General features: G+C 46.0%; 2 protein-coding genes across 2 annotated transcripts in view; both read right to left on the bottom strand.

Annotated features, from left to right (window-relative positions):
• The window catches only part of mfhas1 (multifunctional ROCO family signaling regulator 1), a 17,080-nt gene extending 4,782 nt beyond the window's left edge, over positions 1-12,298 (bottom strand). The window contains exons 1-2 of the mRNA XM_083639310.1: positions 11,869-12,298; positions 8,305-11,236 (exon numbers count right to left, since the gene is read on the bottom strand). Coding sequence (XP_083495436.1) covers positions 8,305-11,236; positions 11,869-11,925 — 2,989 coding nt within the window. The 5' untranslated portion in view covers positions 11,926-12,298. The remainder of the gene's footprint in view (positions 1-8,304; positions 11,237-11,868) is intronic.
• A 5,289-nt stretch (positions 12,299-17,587) lies between these two features.
• Positions 17,588-19,689, bottom strand: part of ppp1r3b (protein phosphatase 1, regulatory subunit 3B) — a 3,698-nt gene continuing 1,596 nt past the window's right edge. Inside the window, exon 2 of the mRNA XM_083638928.1 lies at positions 17,588-19,689. This exon is cut by the window's right edge and continues 214 nt beyond it. Coding sequence (XP_083495054.1) covers positions 19,024-19,689 — 666 coding nt within the window. The 3' untranslated portion in view covers positions 17,588-19,023.

Below are 19,689 nucleotides of genomic sequence, written 5' to 3'. Positions count from 1 at the left end.
TCTCTTTTCCTCATTTTCATGCCCGTCTCGCCAAACAAATGAATCTCACGGTAGTTAGCATGCGTGTAAACAACGCGAGTCTATTGTCTGTACAAGGGAGAACACAAACACATGCGCTACCAAAATATATTTCCCTGCTGCATGTCATGAGATCGGCAAAAGTTTGGATAGACTGGATTGCTTCCCGCAGCAGCAAAGCCTTTTTTCCCACACTGCCTGATAAGACAGGTAGGAGATTACAGCCTCTGACTGGCAGGGGCTCAAAACTACGATATAACAACTTTTTATTCATGGTCATTCATTGTGATATAAATTAGTGACATTTTCCCCCAAATACTCATGGTTCTGTGCTGTTGGTATTTGGTAGCCTATCTGATACCTGCAGTGCAGCGCATCAAATGAGCCGCGTCAATTAACGATAATGACGGGAGTCGTTGATGTATTCGCGCAGATTTTCAAACATGTTTGATATGATCGGGACGGCCCCGATGAGGCTTTGAGCAGATCGGGAGGGTTAAGATTGGATCTGCAAACAGCTCACACTACAAGATAATCGGTGCCGAAAGTCGGGCCCGACCAAGCTTGGCAAGCTGCCAGGCCAGATTTCTCCTCCGATTCTCGGGAGGGGTGAATCGGGCATAAATCGGCCCGAAAATCCTGTAGTGTGAGCCAGCCTTTAATGGACACCTTTCAGCCAATCAGAATCGAGTATTCACCCAGACCATGGTATATAGATATATATATATAGTGGGGGGAGGGGGGAGTAGAACCTACTGTAGGACGGAAGCCTGAGGTGGCTCACAGCTAAACTGTACTAAGAGGAACAGAAGTATGTTAGGCAGCAGAGAAATGTCTCAGATGTGAAGTGAACCAGTTAAGAGCAGTGTCTCTCCTTTCAATAATATTGACATGAATATTAAGATAGCTATCAACAGTCTCAGATTCACAACTCGGCCGGGGGGGGTGAAGCAGGGCGAGAACTAAAAATAAGGTCGTTTTCCTACTCGAAACACAACAAGAGTCAAGTTAAGTGAAGTGCAGCAGCTGTCGGTTGCTAGCAGCTAAATCCTAAATGTAAGTCAGTGCCTGCTTCTAAGTTCTGACACACACACACACAGACACACACACACACACACACACACACACACACATGGCCTAGCACATATTAGTATGGTTGACATCAGTCCATCACTCCTTGTCGACTAGTATAACGTGGAAAGAAGATTAAACGAGCTAAGGGCCTGAATGACAACGCTGCATTATAATGTAGGCACCATTCATTTGTGGGTTTTTGATCACTTGTTGAACGCTGCACTTATTCCATTTCACATTTCCACTCATTCTAGTCCAGCTAAGGAACGGCCTAAAGCAGTAAAGCGTCCACTCCTCACATTCCAATCCTGAAAGTCCAACACAGAAGAACACGTCACTATTGACATTATCTCTACACCCGACCTCTTAAGTCAACGAAGCCCGTTCTCTCATCACCAAATTCTCTCCAGCGTGTCGTCGTGTTTGCTATGCGAGACGAGTGTCGTCCATGTTTGCTCTGCGAGTGGCGGTTGACTCTCGTCGACTCTGCCTGTGAAAGCGACACGCGGCACAGGCTGTACAAAGAGGGTCACTATAGTAGTAAGGCTGAATTTAAAATCGACGGCGTTTATCCTCCTGGGAGTTTGGAGATCACAGCATTGTAAACGGCGTCGCTCGTCAAAGAGTCCGGAAATTCCTTGCAAACAATGTGCGATTAAAAGTCTGAGGTGTTTTCTTTGCTCCAGTGACAGTTCTCTTTTCAGCCCACACGAGGCAACAGAGATAGCCTTTCCAGCTTTGCTCCACTGCCCAAGCATGAAAGAGCAGTTTGTGTGGAACTTCTCACTCTAAAGCCCAATTTATGCTTTGTCTGCCGACACTTTTGAAACGGTCGCCGACAGAAATGAGGACTTGAGTCGACACTTTGTGTCGGCGAGCAGTGTCTGCTACCTGGTGAAATGTCTAGTGTCGCTGACTACGTCACGATGTGTCGCGCAAGTCTGATTGGCTATATAGACGGCACGCGCTTGAGTTCCTTGTTTTGGTTTTCACTCGGTTGAAATGAATGAACGTGTCCCCGCTATTTTTATCAGCCTGTCCTTGATGTATGACTTTGTGAAAATCACAAAGAACGAGAGAGGAGGTGAATTGTGTGGTTGTGTGTCGTTTATATGTGGCTGCAGTCAAGTACGTTACATCTTGCCTCCGAGGTGGTTTCACTGTGCGTTCCCTCTCTTCTCTTGGCTGTCTGCAGCACTATAGCGTTCGAGTGTCACGTGACCGTTGAACCGAGGCGAACATTCACTGAAGTATAACTGCAACACCATGAGCGACACTTTATTTTTCGTCTGCGACCATGTGCTGAGCGACACTTTCTAATAAGTATAAATTAAGCTTAAGAGTGAGAAGTTCCACACAAACTGCTCTTTCATGCGAGATAAGAGTCTTATCTCACCAACAGGGTTGATTCAAGCTATGCAATAAGTCCTTCAGCAGTTATTACAGTAATCACACCACAGAGAGATGATATATTTAAGCAATATAGCATGAGAGCTAGTGTGTTGTGGCAAATATATCCCGCAAATATATGCCACAACACACGCTGCTCGAGTGCTATATTGCTTTTATAAAACGGTTTCCAAGTATGATAATATAAATATAATAATAATACTATAAGTCCGACTGGCATGGTATTCTGATAGAGTCAGTTGAAACACTACTGTAAGGCGGCCGGGACCTCTAGCAAGAAGATAGACGTGCGGGTGATTTGATTGGATCGTTCTGGAGACTGAAGTTGACATTGGCCAATCCTGGCGCTTGCTGAGAAGCTGAGAGCTTTCTGGAAAGCCCGACACGCAGCTTGAGCGCAGCGCTGCATTCTCAGCGCTTGCTGAGAAGCTGAGTGCTTTCTGCAAAGCCCGACACCAACTAACGTTACGGGGTTAAATGCGGGGTTAACAGCCTTTTTTTTGCAAAGAAGACATTAGCCCGCATCTATTCTTGTACAAAACATAATTTTCTGCGAAGTATTAGTAAAGTTATAAGCGAAGATCGATTCACAAGGATCTGACAGCTGTCTCCGCCATTTGTTTTTTTTGAGGTAACCAAAGGCTTTTAGTAAGAGAGTTGCCATGGCAACCAATAACCCATGGCCATGGGTTATTGGAGTGGGTTATTGGATTTATACAATGGCTGTGAACCAATCAGATTGCTTGATTTGAGAGAGCCATTTTATAAATAATACAGTATATAATCATCATCACCACATCCAGAGCCATTGCTCCATGCGCCAGCTGACTGACCCCTTTTGTGTCAGTAGGGCGCTTTTTCCACTGCCTTAAGGTCCTTACACATCAAGAGCGATGCGAATATACGGCACGAAATGGCAATGCGAGTTTTGACCCACCTGTCAATCACAGCCACAGATGTGCACACGTCGGAAGCGAATTTCGGAAAAATCGACCGTGGTTCGAAAAAATAAACACCGCAACAACGCTCAGCGAAACTTCGCCGTTGCTATGCACGGTTGCATTGACTGATATAGGTTCGGAAAATATTATTGACGTGCGAACTAATCGCACAAAAAAAACGCTCCCGATGTGTAAGGACCTTTACTCTCTGAGAATGTGTTGTCACTTGCAAAGGCACTACCTGCATTTGTTAATATTTTTGAGAAATGATATATTTTAGGAGGATTTACTCTTGCCAAGAGCTTCTTAAATGTTACCGCTGCTACAAACTGACAATGGGCTGCCTGACTTCTCTCTCTCTGTGTGTGTGTGTGTGTGTGTGTGTGTGTGTGTGTGTGTGTGTGTGTGTGTGTGTGTGTGTGTGTGTGTGTGTGTGTGTGTGTGTGTGTGTGTGTGTGTGTGCGTGTAAGCCTTACTGTCTTAGTGTAAGCACTAGTCCATGTCCTGCACAGAGTCAGGCAGCTGCTGAAGCACCAGCCACTGCCTCATGTCTACTGATTCACACCAGCCACGCTGCAGACATGAACTAATCCACGACAGCCAAAGCCCCTCTGAGGCCTGGGCAGAGAGAGGTGGAGGGATGGGGGAGGGAACGTGCAAGTGAAACGTAACAAAGCAAGACTATTACTTTACTGTATATAGTCTGATGCAATGGGGCACCACATAATGAAGAAGAAATAGGGGGGGGGGGGGGGGGGGTTGTAAGGATTTGCAGCCATCATGCTGGTAGCTGCCCAAAAAATAGCCCGCTGTCAATCATGTCCGCTAGTACCAGGGCCACCACACCTACAACATGTCTGCTGGATTCTGATGTCTTTAACGGAACCAAAGCACAGCGAATTTTAGCAGAGCATTAAAATAAAAAAAGTTTCAGTGTCTGAACATATGCTTTGCTTTCAAACAATCAACTAAACAAGGGTGTAGGAACAGGGATACTCAACTTGCTTTGCCCGGGGGGCACTTTTGTGAAATGATAGGAGGCCAGGCGCCAGTTAATAAACGAACAATATACATTTTTCTGTAGCGGATTGTAGTTTTTTGGGGTGTCAGCCGGAGTTTACGCTGACAATATTGTGCACACCGGATAGTTAGTTAGGTTAAGTACATACAGTACATAAGTGCCTGGGTAGCGAGCAGACGGCGGTATTTGACAATTTAACTGGAGCTCAGCCAAAATGTATTTCACATTAGTTATTATTGTGAATTAGATTCTAATTCACAATGAAAACTAACGTGAAATTATTAGGAAATGGTCGGGGGGGCCACTCTGCACCCTGTCGCAGGCCGCATCTGGCCCCCGGGCCGCAAGTTGAGTATCTGGTGTAGAATATAATTATTGGCCAATACAGAATCTCTGCTTCCAGGAGCAATATATCACTCACAGGAACATGAGTCCTGACCCACTATTGTCTTTACCTGCAAACACTCACTTTCTTTGTGACAGCTTGAAAATGCATTGCTTTGCCGAGTCAAAAATTCAAACTGTAATAAGGCTGTTGAGAACTTTTCTATTCAGATGCAACTGGCATTATTATAAGAAGCGGTAATCAAAATGCAGCCATCATATGTGTGTGGAGGATGATGTGTGTCTCATTAAGCCCGTAGAGAACATGGCTTTGATGCATGCTTCTTGTTCTCAGTACGTAGGCTGCGTCACGTCTGCTCGCACTACAGACCACTTTGACCCTAGTGTGCCGTTTGATCGGCTGCCACCTAACATTCCAAGAAAGAGAAGTAGGTTACGCTGCCATGACAACCACGTCCATCACCATGACAACCACGTCCATCACCACGACGACCACGTCCATCACCACGACGACCACGTCCATCACCACGACGACCACGTCCATCACCACGACGACCACGCCAGGACTTGCCCCTGGTTTCAGCAGAGAGTCACAAACAGGACAGAGCACAGTCTAGTCTCCTGGTTTCAGCAGAGAGTCACTAAACAGGACAGAGCACAGTCTAGTCTCCTGGTTTCAACAGAGTCACTAAACAGGACAGAGCACAGTCTAGTCTCCTGGTTTCAGCAGAGAGTCACTAAACAGGACAGAGCACAGTCTAGTCTCCTGGTTTCAGCAGAGTCACAAACAGGACAGAGCACAGTCTAGTCTCCTGGTTTCAGCAGAGAGTCACTAAACAGGACAGAGCACAGTCTAGTCTCCTGGTTTCAGCAGAGAGTCACTAAACAGGACAGAGCACAGTCTAGTCTCCTGGTTTCAGCAGAGAGTCACTAAACAGGACAGAGCACAGTCTAGTCTCCTGGTTTCAGCAGAGAGACACTAAACAGGACAGAGCACAGTCTAGTCTCCTGGTTTCAGCAGAGAGTCACTAAACAGGACAGAGCACAGTCTAGTCTCCTGGTTTCAACAGAGAGTCACAAACAGGACAGAGCACAGTCTAGTCTCCTGGTTTCAACAGAGAGTCACTAAACAGGACAGAGCACAGTCTAGTCTCCTGGTTTCAGCAGAGAGTCACTAAACAGGACAGAGCACAGTCTAGTCTCCTGGTTTCAGCAGAGAATCACTAAACAGGACAGAGCACAGTCTCGTCTCCTGGTTTCAGCAGAGAGTCACAAACAGGACAGAGCACAGTCTAGTCTCCTGGTTTCAGCAGAGAGTCACTAAACAGGACAGAGCACAGTCTAGTCTCCTGGTTTCAGCAGAGAGTCACAAACAGGACAGAGCACAGTCTAGTCTCCTGGTTTCAGCAGAGAGTCACTAAACAGGACAGAGCACAGTCTCGTCTCCTGGTTTCAGCAGAGAGTCACAAACAGGACAGAGCACAGTCTCGTCTCCTGGTTTCAACAGAGAGTCACTAAACAGGACAGAGCACAGTCTAGTCTCCTGGTTTCAGCAGAGAGACACTAAACAGGACAGAGCACAGTCTAGTCTCCTGGTTTCAACAGAGAGTCACTAAACAGGACAGAGCACAGTCTAGTCTCCTGGTTTCAGCAGAGAGTCACAAACAGGACAGAGCACAGTCTAGTCTCCTGGTTTCAACAGAGAGTCACTAAACAGGACAGAGCACAGTCTAGTCTCCTGGTTTCAGCAGAGAGTCACTAAACAGGACAGAGCACAGTCTAGTCTCCTGGTTTCAGCAGAGAGTCACTAAACAGGACAGAGCACAGTCTAGTCTCCTGGTTTCAGCAGAGAGTCACTAAACAGGACAGAGCACAGTCTAGTCTCCTGGTTTCAGCAGAGAGTCACTAAACAGGACAGAGCACAGTCTAGTCTCCTGGTTTCAACAGCGAGTCACTAAACAGGACAGAGCACAGTCTAGTCTCCTGGTTTCAACAGAGAGTCACTAAACAGGACAGAGCAGAGTCTAGTCTCCTGGTTTCAGCAGAGAGTCACTAAACAGGACAGAGCACAGTCTAGTCTCCTAGTTTCAGCAGAGAGTCACAAACAGGACAGAGCACAGTCTAGTCTCCTGGTTTCAGCAGAGAGTCACTAAACAGGACAGAGCAGAGTCTAGTCTTCTAGTTTCAGCAGAGAGTCACAAACAAGACAGAGCACAGTCTAGTCTCCTGGTTTCAACAGAGAGTCACTAAACAGGACAGAGCACAGTCTAGTCTCCTGGTTTCAGCAGAGAGTCACTAAACAGGACAGAGCACAGTCTAGTCTCCTGGTTTCAGCAGAGTCACAAACAGGACAGAGCACAGTCTAGTCTCCTGGTTTCAGCAGAGAGTCACTAAACAGGACAGAGCACAGTCTAGTCTCCTGGTTTCAGCAGAGTCACAAACAGGACAGAGCACAGTCTAGTCTCTTGGTTTCAGCAGAGAGTCACTAAACAGGACAGAGCACAGTCTAGTCTCCTGGTTTCAACAGAGAGACACTAAACAGGACAGAGCACAGTCTAGTCTCCTGGTTTCAGCAGAGCGTCACTAAACAGGACAGAGCACAGTCTAGTCTCCTGGTTTCAACAGAGAGTCACTAAACAGGACAGAGCACAGTCTAGTCTCCTGGTTTCAGCAGAGTCACTAAACAGGACAGAGCACAGTCTAGTCTCCTGGTTTCAACAGAGAGTCACTAAACAGGACAGAGCACAGTCTAGTCTCCTGGTTTCAGCAGAGTCACTAAACAGGACAGAGCACAGTCTAGTCTCCTGGTTTCAACAGAGAGTCACTAAACAGGACAGAGCACAGTCTAGTCTCCTGGTTTCAGCAGAGTCACTAAACAGGACAGAGGTGGGGTTTCTTTCTCTCTGAGCTGATGACATCAGCAGCCGCCCCACAGCCTTTGTGTTGCCCCCCGTCCCCCACTAAAGTGAGCTTCCCAGCCTAATAAGTCATCCGCTGCATCCTTTAGGAGGACTAACCCTTTAGGAGGACTAACCCTGGTTCTGAATTGGGATGTAACTAAATCTATTTAATACATGCTGTGAAAAGTATTTTGTTTCAGAAAAATGAAGGAGGAAAATGGGAATTTAGGAAAGTAGAGGAGGGCAGGCGTTAACAGAGCAGGTGGAGGGAGAGTGATACAGAGAAAGAGAGAGTGAAGGCGTTAACAGAGCAGGTGGAGGGAGGTGGAGGGAGAGTGATACAGAGGAAGAGAGAGTGAGCACGCGTTAACAGAGCAGGTGGAGGGAGAGTGATACAGAGGAAGAGAGAGTGAGCACGCGTTAACAGAGAAGGTGGAGGGAGAGTGATACAGAGGAAGAGAGAGTGAGCACGCGTTAACAGAGCAGGTGGAGGGAGAGTGATACAGAGAGAGTGAGCACGCGTTAACAGAGCAGGTGGAGGGAGAGTGATACAGAGGAATAGAGTGAAACGATAGGACTTTGAAACACTGCTCACCTGGGAAGGCGTGTGGGTTGGGTGACCGTCGTTTGAGGCACTTGGAACACAGAACATGAACAGAGTAGTGGAGCCCAGGCCACTCCTGTAGCAGCACGTTCAGCTCTTCCACCAGTGGAGTAATGGCCTGCCATGCAGTCCAGATGTTTGGCAGGGAGGCGTGGCTGGAGATGGACAGGGTGTCGGCCTGCAGTTTGCCCCTAGCAGGCCGGCAGCTGATCACCACAGGGACTTTACCGCGATAGGCAAAGATCTGATGTCTGCCGTCTGACCTCTGGACCACATGGTTGTTGATCTGCACACTGAAGCGGGCAAACAGTCCGGGGGGGCAGAGGAACGGGAAGCTGTACTCGATTTGCAGCTGCTCCACAGAGAAGAAGTGGCACAGAGGCAGAGCGCTCCCGCTGGCCGAGGCCTCCGTGCGCGGCTCCTCGTTGCTGACGTAGCTGGGGAACTTGTACCACGCCGTGGCTCCGTTCAGCGGCTTGCCGCGGGGCTTGTTGATGCAGTAGCAGATCCCCATCTTCTCCAGAAGCTCCATGATGAGATGCAGGTCCTGCTGGGTCTGGATGAGCGGTCTCAGGAGCAGGCGAATGACGTTGGAGGGCAAAAGGCCGTGCTGAAGAAAGCCCTCCACATGCTGCTGCAGATGGGTCACCCTGAGGTTCTCTCCCTTCTCCCCCTCTATGACCAGGCTCACCCTCCCCTTGTCTCCCCTCTCGCCCTCAGACAGAAGCCTGTCCAAAAGGGTCGACTCGTCCCTCTGGAAGAAGACGTTGAGAATCGCGATGAATCGGGGCAGATTGTGAAACACGTACTCCTTAAGGGTGAGGCTGTCCTCAAAGTAGAGTAGTTTCCCGCTCTCGTGAAGGTAGGATAAGGCGCTCTGCAGACGGTCCTCTGTCAGCCCTGCCTGGAGGCCCAGACGGGCAGAGTCCCACCACGAGAGCCACAGGTCTTTGGGCTTAAAGTGCAACTCCTCGAGCATCTGCCAGGACTTGGGCAGCACGCGGTGGAGGTTGGGGAAGATGTCCCGGTGGTCTGCGACGGACATGAGCTTCTCCCTCAGCCTCTGGATGTTCCTCTGGCTCTCCGTGCAGCTGACACACAGCACCGGCGAGAGGATCTGCAGCCTGTGGTTGAGCATGTACTGCAGCTGGGCTTTCTTGCGTCTCAGGTTCTTGTCGGAGACGCTGTAGAAGGGGACGTGAGGGCTGGAGGAGCGCAGGTTGAAGCCCTGCTCCAGCGCCTGGTCCACCTGGCCCGCCAGGCTCGTCAGGCACCGGGTGTCTCGGCTCTCCTGCAGGGCGATCTGTCTGTGGATGTCCAGGCCCTTCTCCTCCACCTCCGTGTCGCCACAGAGGTCTGTGTGCGTGCCCACCAAGCACACCACGGCATGGGGCACTTTGGCACTGAGGAGGTGGAGGAAATACCCGACGTGGGCGTAAAAGTTCTTGGGTGAATACGCTTTGAGATTGACAACAAGAATGTACAGGGCACCGGGGGAGAGGAAAAAGGGTTTGATGAGGTCATAGTTTTGCTTCCCTGACAAATCGTACACGAGAAACGTGAGACTGCGATCTACGTCTGCGACCCAGTTAGTCACTTGGATTCCTTTGTTTCCCTGGAGGCCTGTAGCATCCCGCTGTGTGCTAACCTGGAGGCCTGTAGCATCCCGCTGTGTGCTAACCACACTCTGGCTGAGCACCGTCTTCCCAGCGTTTCTCATTCCCATCAAGACTAGCTTTAGCCGCGGCTTCACGGCGAGCCGGGAATGTGCAAGTTCCTTTTGATAGGCTGCAATGTAAGGAATCCCCTTCATGCAGACCTCGTAAGGAGGCTGGATGAGGGGGTTGTCCTTCACCTTCCAAATGTTGACTTTGGAGAGCTTTCCAAAATGATCTGGAAGTATGGCTATTTGATTACCCTGTAAAACCAGCTCCTCCAGTTTCTCCAGCTCCACAATAGAATCTGGCAGATATGTAACGTTGTTATTGTCCAACCAAAGGTTTGCCAACTTCACCAGCTGCCCTATTTCCCCGGGGACAAAAGTCAGTTTATTCCTGCTGAGATAAAGTTCCTCTAACCCCGTGATGCTTAAAATAACCCGGGGAAAGTTCTCAAAATCGTTTGAGGACAAATTGATCATTTTCAGTCTTTGCAGACTGCCGAAGGAAGGGGGCAGCGCGGTGAGGTTGTTACCGTCCAGCATCACGCTCTCCAGATTGTGCAGGTGACAGAAGGTGTCGGGTAAGGTGGACATGTGAAGACTGCTGAGCCAAAAGATCTTTATGGACTGCAGCTTCATAATGTCTCCTGGAAGCATCTCAAACTTATTCCCAGAACAGTCGAGTTCCTCCAGGTCCACGAGGGCAAGGATCTCAGGGGGGAAGTGGTTGAGCTTGTTGTGATCTGCGTCCAGCGTGCGCAGCCTCTTGAGGTTCGAGAACGACCTGGGGAAGTCACGCAGGTCATTGAAGCTGACATCCAGCTCCTCCAAAAACTGAAGCGCTCCGATTTGCGACGGCAGATACTGGATTTTGTTGTGACTGATGCAGAGCTTCTTCAGCCGTTTCAGTTCACCGACATCTTCGGAGAAGCTCCTCAGGCAGTTGTGGCTCATGTCAAGCTCCACGAGCTGGCCGAGCTCAAACACCACACAGGGGACAGCTGTGAATTTGTTCCTGCGGAGGACAAGGACGCGCAGGTTGTTGAGGGTGGCTCCCAGGCCCTCTGGCAGCTCCTGGAGAGAGTTGTTGCCCAGATTGAGCACCTCTATCTCGCCTATGTCTTCAGGTAGGATGATCTTCTGGTTGTCTTTGGAGCAGAGGGTGAGCTGGCGCAGGTTGCTGCGCAGCTTCCTGGAGCGGAGGGCGGCATCCCTCCACAGCCTGGCCGTCTTCAGGTTGTTCTCCTTGTCCTCCATGGAGAGCTGCAATGATTAGTTAAAAAGAAAATTAATCAACAACTATTTTTAGAATGGGTTAATTGTTTAGACTAATTTCTAAGGAAGAAACACACTTTTTTTAATGCCACAAATATTTGTAATGCACCAGATACATAATTGTGCCTACTCTGCAGTGTATACTTATTGCATATGTTTTCGCATGTTTATACTGATGGTAGACTTATTTCCCTCGAGTATTTCTGATATGTTTATATTGATGTGTATTTGTAGCCTATTGTATTTCTGATGTGTGTTTGACATTGTAATTGTTTTGTCTACTCCAAGCATAGCTAGTACATCAAGACAAATTCCAATAAATGTAATTGATACGGGAATAAACTATTGAATGTTGAAATTGTTTTTGTTCCAGCTTCTTAAATGTATTTTCTGGTTTCTTTAGTCGACAGTAGCTACACCTGATTTTGGTTGTGGACTGTTGGTCAGGACAAAAGAAGACATTGAGGATGTCATCTATCTTGGGCTTTAGGGAAAAGGTGATCGACCCTTTTCACCACTTTGTGACATTTTACAGACCGACCAAACGAATAATCAATTAGCCGAGAACATAATCGAGAGATTATTTCGATAAAGGGAATAATCGTTAGTTGCAGCCCTACCTCCATGGCGTTGCAGCCCGACCCCTCCTCCTTATTGTTTTCATTGAGAGTTTTCATCAATTCCACTGAGCGGGCAGCATGGTGGACGGTGTCCTTCTTCAATGATCGCCCTCAGCGACAACACGACCTGCATCAGAGCTAACGAGATATTATTCCATGACAAAGGCGACAGGAGAGCCAGTTCAAGCCGAGAAATGATCGAGCTTTCCCATCGCATCAGGAGGACGACTGGAGCTGGCCGCGGCATAGGCGCTCCACGCATCCTTTTCTCCTGCGCCACACACCGCACAATAAAACAAACCAACCGCAGTTTATTGCTCCAATGTGAATCCCAGAAGGGTCGAGCTGTGCCGCCGGTGCGTGTTCTCACTCACAGCCATCCTGATCGGCAGAAGCAGTCCTCTGAGTCCCGCTCTCTGGCTCTGCCTGCCTGCTGTCTTCCCGTGTGAGAGCCGGAGCCGCAGCAGGCAGCTGTCTGGAGAGGGGAAATAGAAATGGTAGCAGCAGCGACGCCCGTCCGTCCGTCCACACTGCGTCAGAAACAAACCCACCTTCCTTCCTGTTTCCTGCCTGCCTGCCTGGATGGTGTGTGGAGGGGGGGGGGGAGTGATTATCCTCGGTGCAAATTGTAGCCGAAAACCATTCAATTATAATGTGGATCTTACTGTAAAATACCGCAATTTGTGCATTAACTCAATGTGCAATCGCCTAGGTATTCAATGCTGCAATATGTGCAATAATATAATGTGCAATAATTATCCACAGTGTTAGGCTTACTTTTTGCATTTTACTTTACAATAATCATTACTCTACCTATATCACTGTTGATATAGGCTACTGTAGGGCGGCCTGATGCATATCTTTTTTATATTTTACATAGGCTACTTTTGTTGTTGTTACATATTTTTATTTTTATTCTGTTTTCAAAATAGAATACAAATAAAAATATGTTTGATTGCTTATAAATAAGACAATAAGTCTTATTTATAAACAAGCAATCATATTGTCTTATTTTATTTATAAGCAAGCAATCAGTGTGATTGGATACAAGCCTGATTTGCCTGTTATCTTGCACACTGACTGACCTATGGACAGAGTGAGGACTCTGTCTCCATCTAATGGACATGATGCGTGCACAGTTTTTGCATGTGGCAACTGAGTTTTCAGTAGCCTATTTAATCCAGTCAAGAGACTTGCACATTCACTACATTTTTGTGGCCTACTTTTTTCAGATGCGTTATCAGGTCTCTTGGATCAGCAGGATTAAAATATCAAAAGCCAAGTCTATGTTTTCTCCAAAGTCCCAGATACCCAGCTGGTATCAGGTTTAAAAGTGGCTCAGGGTAGATAGCTGTAGATTTATGAATAGGCTACTATCAGATGTAATTATTTCTAGTCGATACTTTTTCTTGGCCTAGTAAAAGGAACAGATAATGTTTTTTTTTTAATCTTGGCATTTTTCCAGCAGTAAGGAGCCATTGCTGAATGAACATGTCAAGTTGGCTCTTCTCCCACTTTCAAAGTGCAGGAATGCAGCGCACAATGTGCTCCATGGTGCACTTGGGGGTATCTGCAAAGCAAACAAAAACACAGAACAGCCAGAGACGAGTGAAGGACAGTTCAAATCCAGGTTCATCCAATATTGTCCCATTTGAGTGCTACATTCACAGAGGCGTAGAGACGTGGGCCTCATGCTGCTAAAGTTCTAATGAGGACTAAGAAAGCTGATCATATTACTCCAGTTCTTAGGTCCTTACACTGGTTTGCCAGTGTGTCATAGAATAGATTTTAAAATACTGTTACTAGTCTACAAATCACTTAACGGCCTAGGCCCAAAATACATAGCTGAATTTCTCCCACGCTACAAACCGTCTAGACCAGTGGTCCCCAACCACCGGGCCGCGGACCGGTACCGGGCCGCAATGCATTTGGTACCGGGCCGTGAGCCCGGTCAAAAAATAATTAAATAAATTACAAACATTTTTTTACAAACTACAAACATAAATAAACGTCAACTTGAAACTCCGTTTCAACTACCACACAGCCTATAATATTATAGCCTATGTTTATTAAAAAAACTGTCCCTAGGATCAAATCAAATCATGGGAAGGCCGCATTCACCCACTATGCTTTTGCTAGCTGGAACAAACTGCCTGAAGACCTCAGATCTGCCCCAACTTTACTTACTTTTAAAAATAGACTAAAGACTTTTATGTTTACCGTCACTTTTAACTGCTGACAGCTGTTTTTAGGAGATGTGTGTGGCCTATAAAGGTTTGAGTCCAACTATTATAAAGGTTATTTTTCCAATCATGTGTGTGTATAGAAACAACAAACCCAATGACTACGTTTTTAGCTATTTTTGTAACTGCTGCGCCTGTCGCTTAATGCACTTTTTTATGCTCTTTCTTAAAGTTCTCTTGTGATGCTTTTAAATGGCTATTTTATCCTCTTCTTTTATTATTTTATTTTCTTGTGTCAACCATTTTATGTGAAGCACTTTGAATTGCCTCTGTGTATGAAATGTGCTATACAAATAAACTTGACTTGACTTGACTTGCAAGCTCAAATAGTGAGGACAGACTTATTGTATAACAACAGGATAACTGATGCATTTGGGGAAATGAATATACTGGCTGTTGAAAATGAACTTAGCATAAGAAACGATACATAAATCCACACCAAATATGACAAAGATGTGTCTGAAACCATAACATCAAAATATGTTGCTGCTGACCACGTGTTGAAATAGCTCAACAAGGGTGCCATGGTGTTGCTGAGGTGGTGGTGGTGGTGGTGTGGCACCCTTGTACCTAAGGTGTCTATCCAAGGTGCGTATAGGTGCGTCAACCTTAGACTTAGGCATGGCATGGAGAAACAGGCCATGCTCCAGCCACCCATCATGGAGGAATGGTCAACAGTGTTGCAGGAAAAGGCAAGATATTTGAACCTGACCATGGATACATACGATCTCAATGTGCATTTTACACAAAACGTCGGCCTTTTACGTTTCTAAAACATTTGATCTTTCTGCAAACATACAATCTCAACGTATATATATTGTATGCAACAACACAGCAGTTAATTTGAAAACCTTACTGCCTTTCCAACGTTAAACACAAATAAAACAACTTTAACAACTTTGGTCATTTTGGTTAAGGTTAGGGTTATGGTTTAGGTTAGGCTTGAACCTAACTTTAAATGTGACTTAAGGTTGAAATGTAGACTTTAGAAAACCCTGGGGATCGAACACGAGCCTCTATGTGAAAGGCGAGTGTTTTTAAACTTTACACCCTCCATCCACCCTGACCACAACACTAAGGCATTACTGGCCACCGTGCTATTTCCATAGCAGACTCTATGAGGTGTATAACGTTGATATGCACATATCTGCACTGTGGCATATGGGAGAAAATGTAGGGTGAATCTGCTGTTCACTAGAAATTGCAGTGCATCGTGGGTCTTTTATAGTGGACTACATTAGGGCTGCTACAAATTATTATTTTGATAATTGACTGGTCACCTATTATTTTAACCGGATCATAAATTGCAGCTTATCGCACAATTACTCAATCGCTCTGATTTAGCTATCATCAGCTTCTAAATTTAGCTTGAAGTTGTTTTAGGCTAACCTTGCTTGCAAGATGGATAACCTCGCGAGATCAACAGAGAATTCTCTCGACTGGTTTAATGAAACGTAATGTGAAGCTAACCGTCCATCTGGCAGCGTCAGGTTAGTTTTAGGCATGTGCTAACTAAAAATAAAGACAATTAAGATGATAATTGACTCAAAAATACATCTTTTAATGAACCAGCAGCAGCTTCGGGGGAACAAAACAAACGGGGAAAAAAAGTTTATTTCAGCTCCCAAAGAACATGCGATGACGTCGATTACCAAATATGTCGGCGACTATTTTGGTAATCGACATCATCGCGACTATAGTCGACTAATCGTGGCAGCCCTAGACTACATGGTCAATCAAATCAACAAATGAGAATTCGGACACTAGTAAAAAATGGTGAACACACTATATAGTCCACTATTTCTGGAATAGGGAATGGTTTTGAACAGGACTATCATCATGCCACACATCCCCCCACAGTGGGGTGCATCCGCAGGGGACAGGAGGGCAGTCGCCTGTTTGAGACAGGAACTACCTGCAGATGTTAATGAGACAAAGCTATAGAGAAAACGCTCAGACTGTCCAGTCAGTCCACTATCACAGACTTGTCTCCCACCGTCTCCACAGAATGCTGGATCCCCAGCTTCAGGCCATCTGAAGGCTGTTGAGGTCTACACACAGTATGTGGAGATGTTTGGCCGTGTCTAATCTGCCTTTCTCTCTAACTACAGTCTATTCAGCAAGGAGAGCCTGAGAGCACCGCTGAGTCACAACTACAACCAGTAGACACCTGTGAAATGTCTACACACCGGTGAGTCCATTTCCTGACTTCATATCTTCTAATCATACGTCATCTGTGACTCAGCCATTTCCAGTCAGTGTGACCTATCTCCAGACGCATTTTAAATACTGTGAAATGTCTGCGTGTGAGTCAATTTCCCAGTTTTTTTTCTTTAAAAAAAGGGAGGAGTTTGAAAGGAGGCCATGTTTAAGCACTCAAATGAATATACTATCAATCTATTCTTACAAAAGAAATTCTCTATGAGTTGTTAGTTATCAGGATGGGTGTGGTCACACTGAGCTTTACAATGGGACACAGTGAATCAGCAGTCAAAACAATTAAGAGTCAAGGCTTGTCTGACTGAGGCACCCTGCTCCCGACCCGGTATTAACATGCATGATCCGATCACAAGTGGCCAGCACTCTGTCTGTTCACACCTGGCATTAGAATGCGTCTCCATGAATGCTTCTTGTGATCAGACCTCACTTCCCCGCCCTATATGCAAATAAACACATGATAATTGCTGCGAGGAAAAATACAGTGCTGGCTGCTTTGGCTCTTTGTTTGGCATTTAATACCATTGAATTATTATAGAAATGTTACAGCTGCAATTATTATTGACTTATTCGATGAGTATCAGGCTTGCCACAGTGCAGACATTTTCCTGTCGGTTCCTGTCTCTACCACAGAGAGTACATTTATTTAGCTGAGCTCATCATGTTGGACCATGTAACAAAATCTATTTTGTTAATTGCAATAATTTCATATTTTGCCATTTAAAGGGGACATTATAATACAGTTTGTAAACCAGCAGAATACATCTTATATAGCCTAAACTGCTTTTGCAATATTTCACTTTAATACTATTTCACTTTCTTTTGAAATAAGATGTTTCATTCAAGTAAATATAATGAAATAAAAAATATAAAAAAACAGCATGTTTTATTCTATAGTGTATTACAAAAGTAAGGTCCACATGTGGCCCAGGCCACCTCCGAAGGTGGCTTGAGGCAATCCGATCTCAATGCGTATTGGGTGCGTTCAGACCTGTACTTCACTGCGATCAGAGTGCCAAAGATCAGAACTGGGCCTGAGACACATCTCTTCCTGGGTTTTGACGTCCCTCTGAATCAGCAGGAGTATTCATCCAAGGAAAGAACATACTCATCTCTGAAGTTACTCATAACGTACGTTGAAAAACTAAATACACAAGGTAAAAAAATAATACTTCTCTTTAGGTTTTCCCAGTTATTTCATTCCCCCCCAAAACCATCACGTCTCCACCAATAAACACAAACCTTTTTCAAGCAGTTAGGAAAATTCAAATCCATTTCTTTATTAACCGACATCATAATTTATTAACTTACTTTTTAAACATTTGTATCAGTCCCAAACATTTTCAGACCAACATCAAATGAAAGCAAAGGCCTTACAACTGAAAACTACATACAAAAGAGTTGCGAGCGTTGCTTTAAAAACGATTCAAGTCTTTAAAAGAAAATCAGTTTAAAAAAAATTACCAAAGTTTTTCTTTAACAGTAAACCAGGGTGTTTGACAAAAATGTACAGCGTCAGAAATGTACACAACGGACCACAGACCTAACAATCTATAGTGTGCAAAGGGGACCAGTGTGTCAACATGCTGCAATATAGGGGGTAAAACCTTTAAGAAAACATAATCAAACAACACTGAGTCCAGAATCAACATCCTAGCGAAATCACAAATACACCACAAAGATTCGACCTGCTTACTAAAAGAACACACATCCTCGGCAGTCTGTGTAGCTTTTTAGTTTTATACACCAATTTACTAATGCACCCCGTATGTGTGTATCAGTGCATCGGCATACAGCGGTTACGGTCAAAATAGCAGCAAGTGTACCTTTTTAAATAACTTTATCGGAACACATTATTCGCAACTGGCCCCCCCACCCGACGGACAGCCTGTTAAATATTCATGACATTGACAGAGGTCACGGCCACATTTTCCTAGCCGGTTATATTTGCGGTCAGGCTACATTGTGAAAGGGAAATGAGTAAATGATGGGAGCTTTTGTAATGTTGAGCAACCGTCTGAACCAACACGTCTTGTGAAATATCAAAGCTTTATTTCTAGGTGAGGCTGTGTCTTTTAAAGGGATAGTTTGGATTTTTTTGATGTGAGGTTGTATGAGGTATCTGTCGACGGTCAATGTACTACATGCAGGAGCATGAAATGGAGACCGGCCGCGGCAGGCAAGTAGAGCCGTCGGGGTGTAAATGATGTATTTTCAAGTCAACTTGGCATCTCAGGGCTTGGATTAGGCCAGGTGAGCAGTATGGAAGCATACATTATTTTGTATTATTTATTTTTTTTACGTTTTTTGCTCGTGACAGTGTTCACAACTCAGCACACAGCTCTACCTGCCTGATGCGTCTGGTCTCCATTTCTCCAGAGTGGAACCGCGTCGGCTGCATTCTACTGCATGTAGTACACCCGAGTGTCAGCAAGTGCCTCATACCATCCCAGATTTTAAAAAAATAAAAAAAAATCCAAACTATCCCTTTAACAGCCTCCATCCCATGGGTTAAAGTGCACGTTAACATACGAACACGCCAACATATTTCAGAAACATTCTCACGGCATTAGCTGATTTGTGTGTGTGTGAAGATTTTTTTTAAAACAAAGACGTGGGGAAAAATAGACATGAACTTGTGCAATTGCTATTTCTCACACCTTTCCGAGTAGTGTCACTGCAGTTCAGAAGACGGTCAGTAGTAGGGGCCTATATTCTCATATCCTGCGTAACTGGGCCAGTCGGGGAAGAGCCCATGGCAACATGTGGGACTGCCATAGCGGTCAAAGTAAATCCCCAGGTCAAAGGAGTGTCTCTGCTGCTCCGTTCTGCTCCGCGACGACCAGATCACCCTGTAGTTGTCCCCCTGGTTGCTGTCCCAGTACTCGTGGCCGTCCACTTCATAACAGACGGCGAACTCAATGTGCTCGTGCGGCGACGACAAGCGGTCGGGCAGCGCCACCTCGAAGGAGAACGTGTCATTGGAGGCGCCCGGATAGGTGTCCTTCACGTACAGGCAGGCCACGTCCTCGTGGCGTCTCCAGGCGTCAAACGTCACCCGCAACTTCACCGACTTCTCAAAGGAGCGGTTTTTGACTTTGATGGTTCCCGCCATTGTCTTTTCTCTCAGAACGCAGTGCTCCAGGCAGACGTAGTTGTCCTCCAGGCGCTGGCGGAATTGCAGGTAATCGGAGGAGGGCTGGGCGAAGTCCAGCACCAGCTTGTCCTCCTCCTTGGCCGGTGTGAGGGAAGAGTTGAGCGTCTTTTGGATGTTTAAGGGGACACCTATCGCGTCACTCAATTCAGAGAACACCTTTACCTTGGTTAAGGACAGGCCTTTGTGGTCCGCAAAAGACACCTG

This window comes from Poromitra crassiceps (genome assembly GCF_964638095.1).
Source record: "Poromitra crassiceps genome assembly, chromosome: 6".
Lineage (NCBI taxonomy): Eukaryota > Metazoa > Chordata > Actinopteri > Beryciformes > Melamphaidae > Poromitra > Poromitra crassiceps.
The sequence above is the reverse complement of the archived record's forward strand: the minus strand, read 5'-3'. Positions and strand labels throughout refer to the sequence as shown.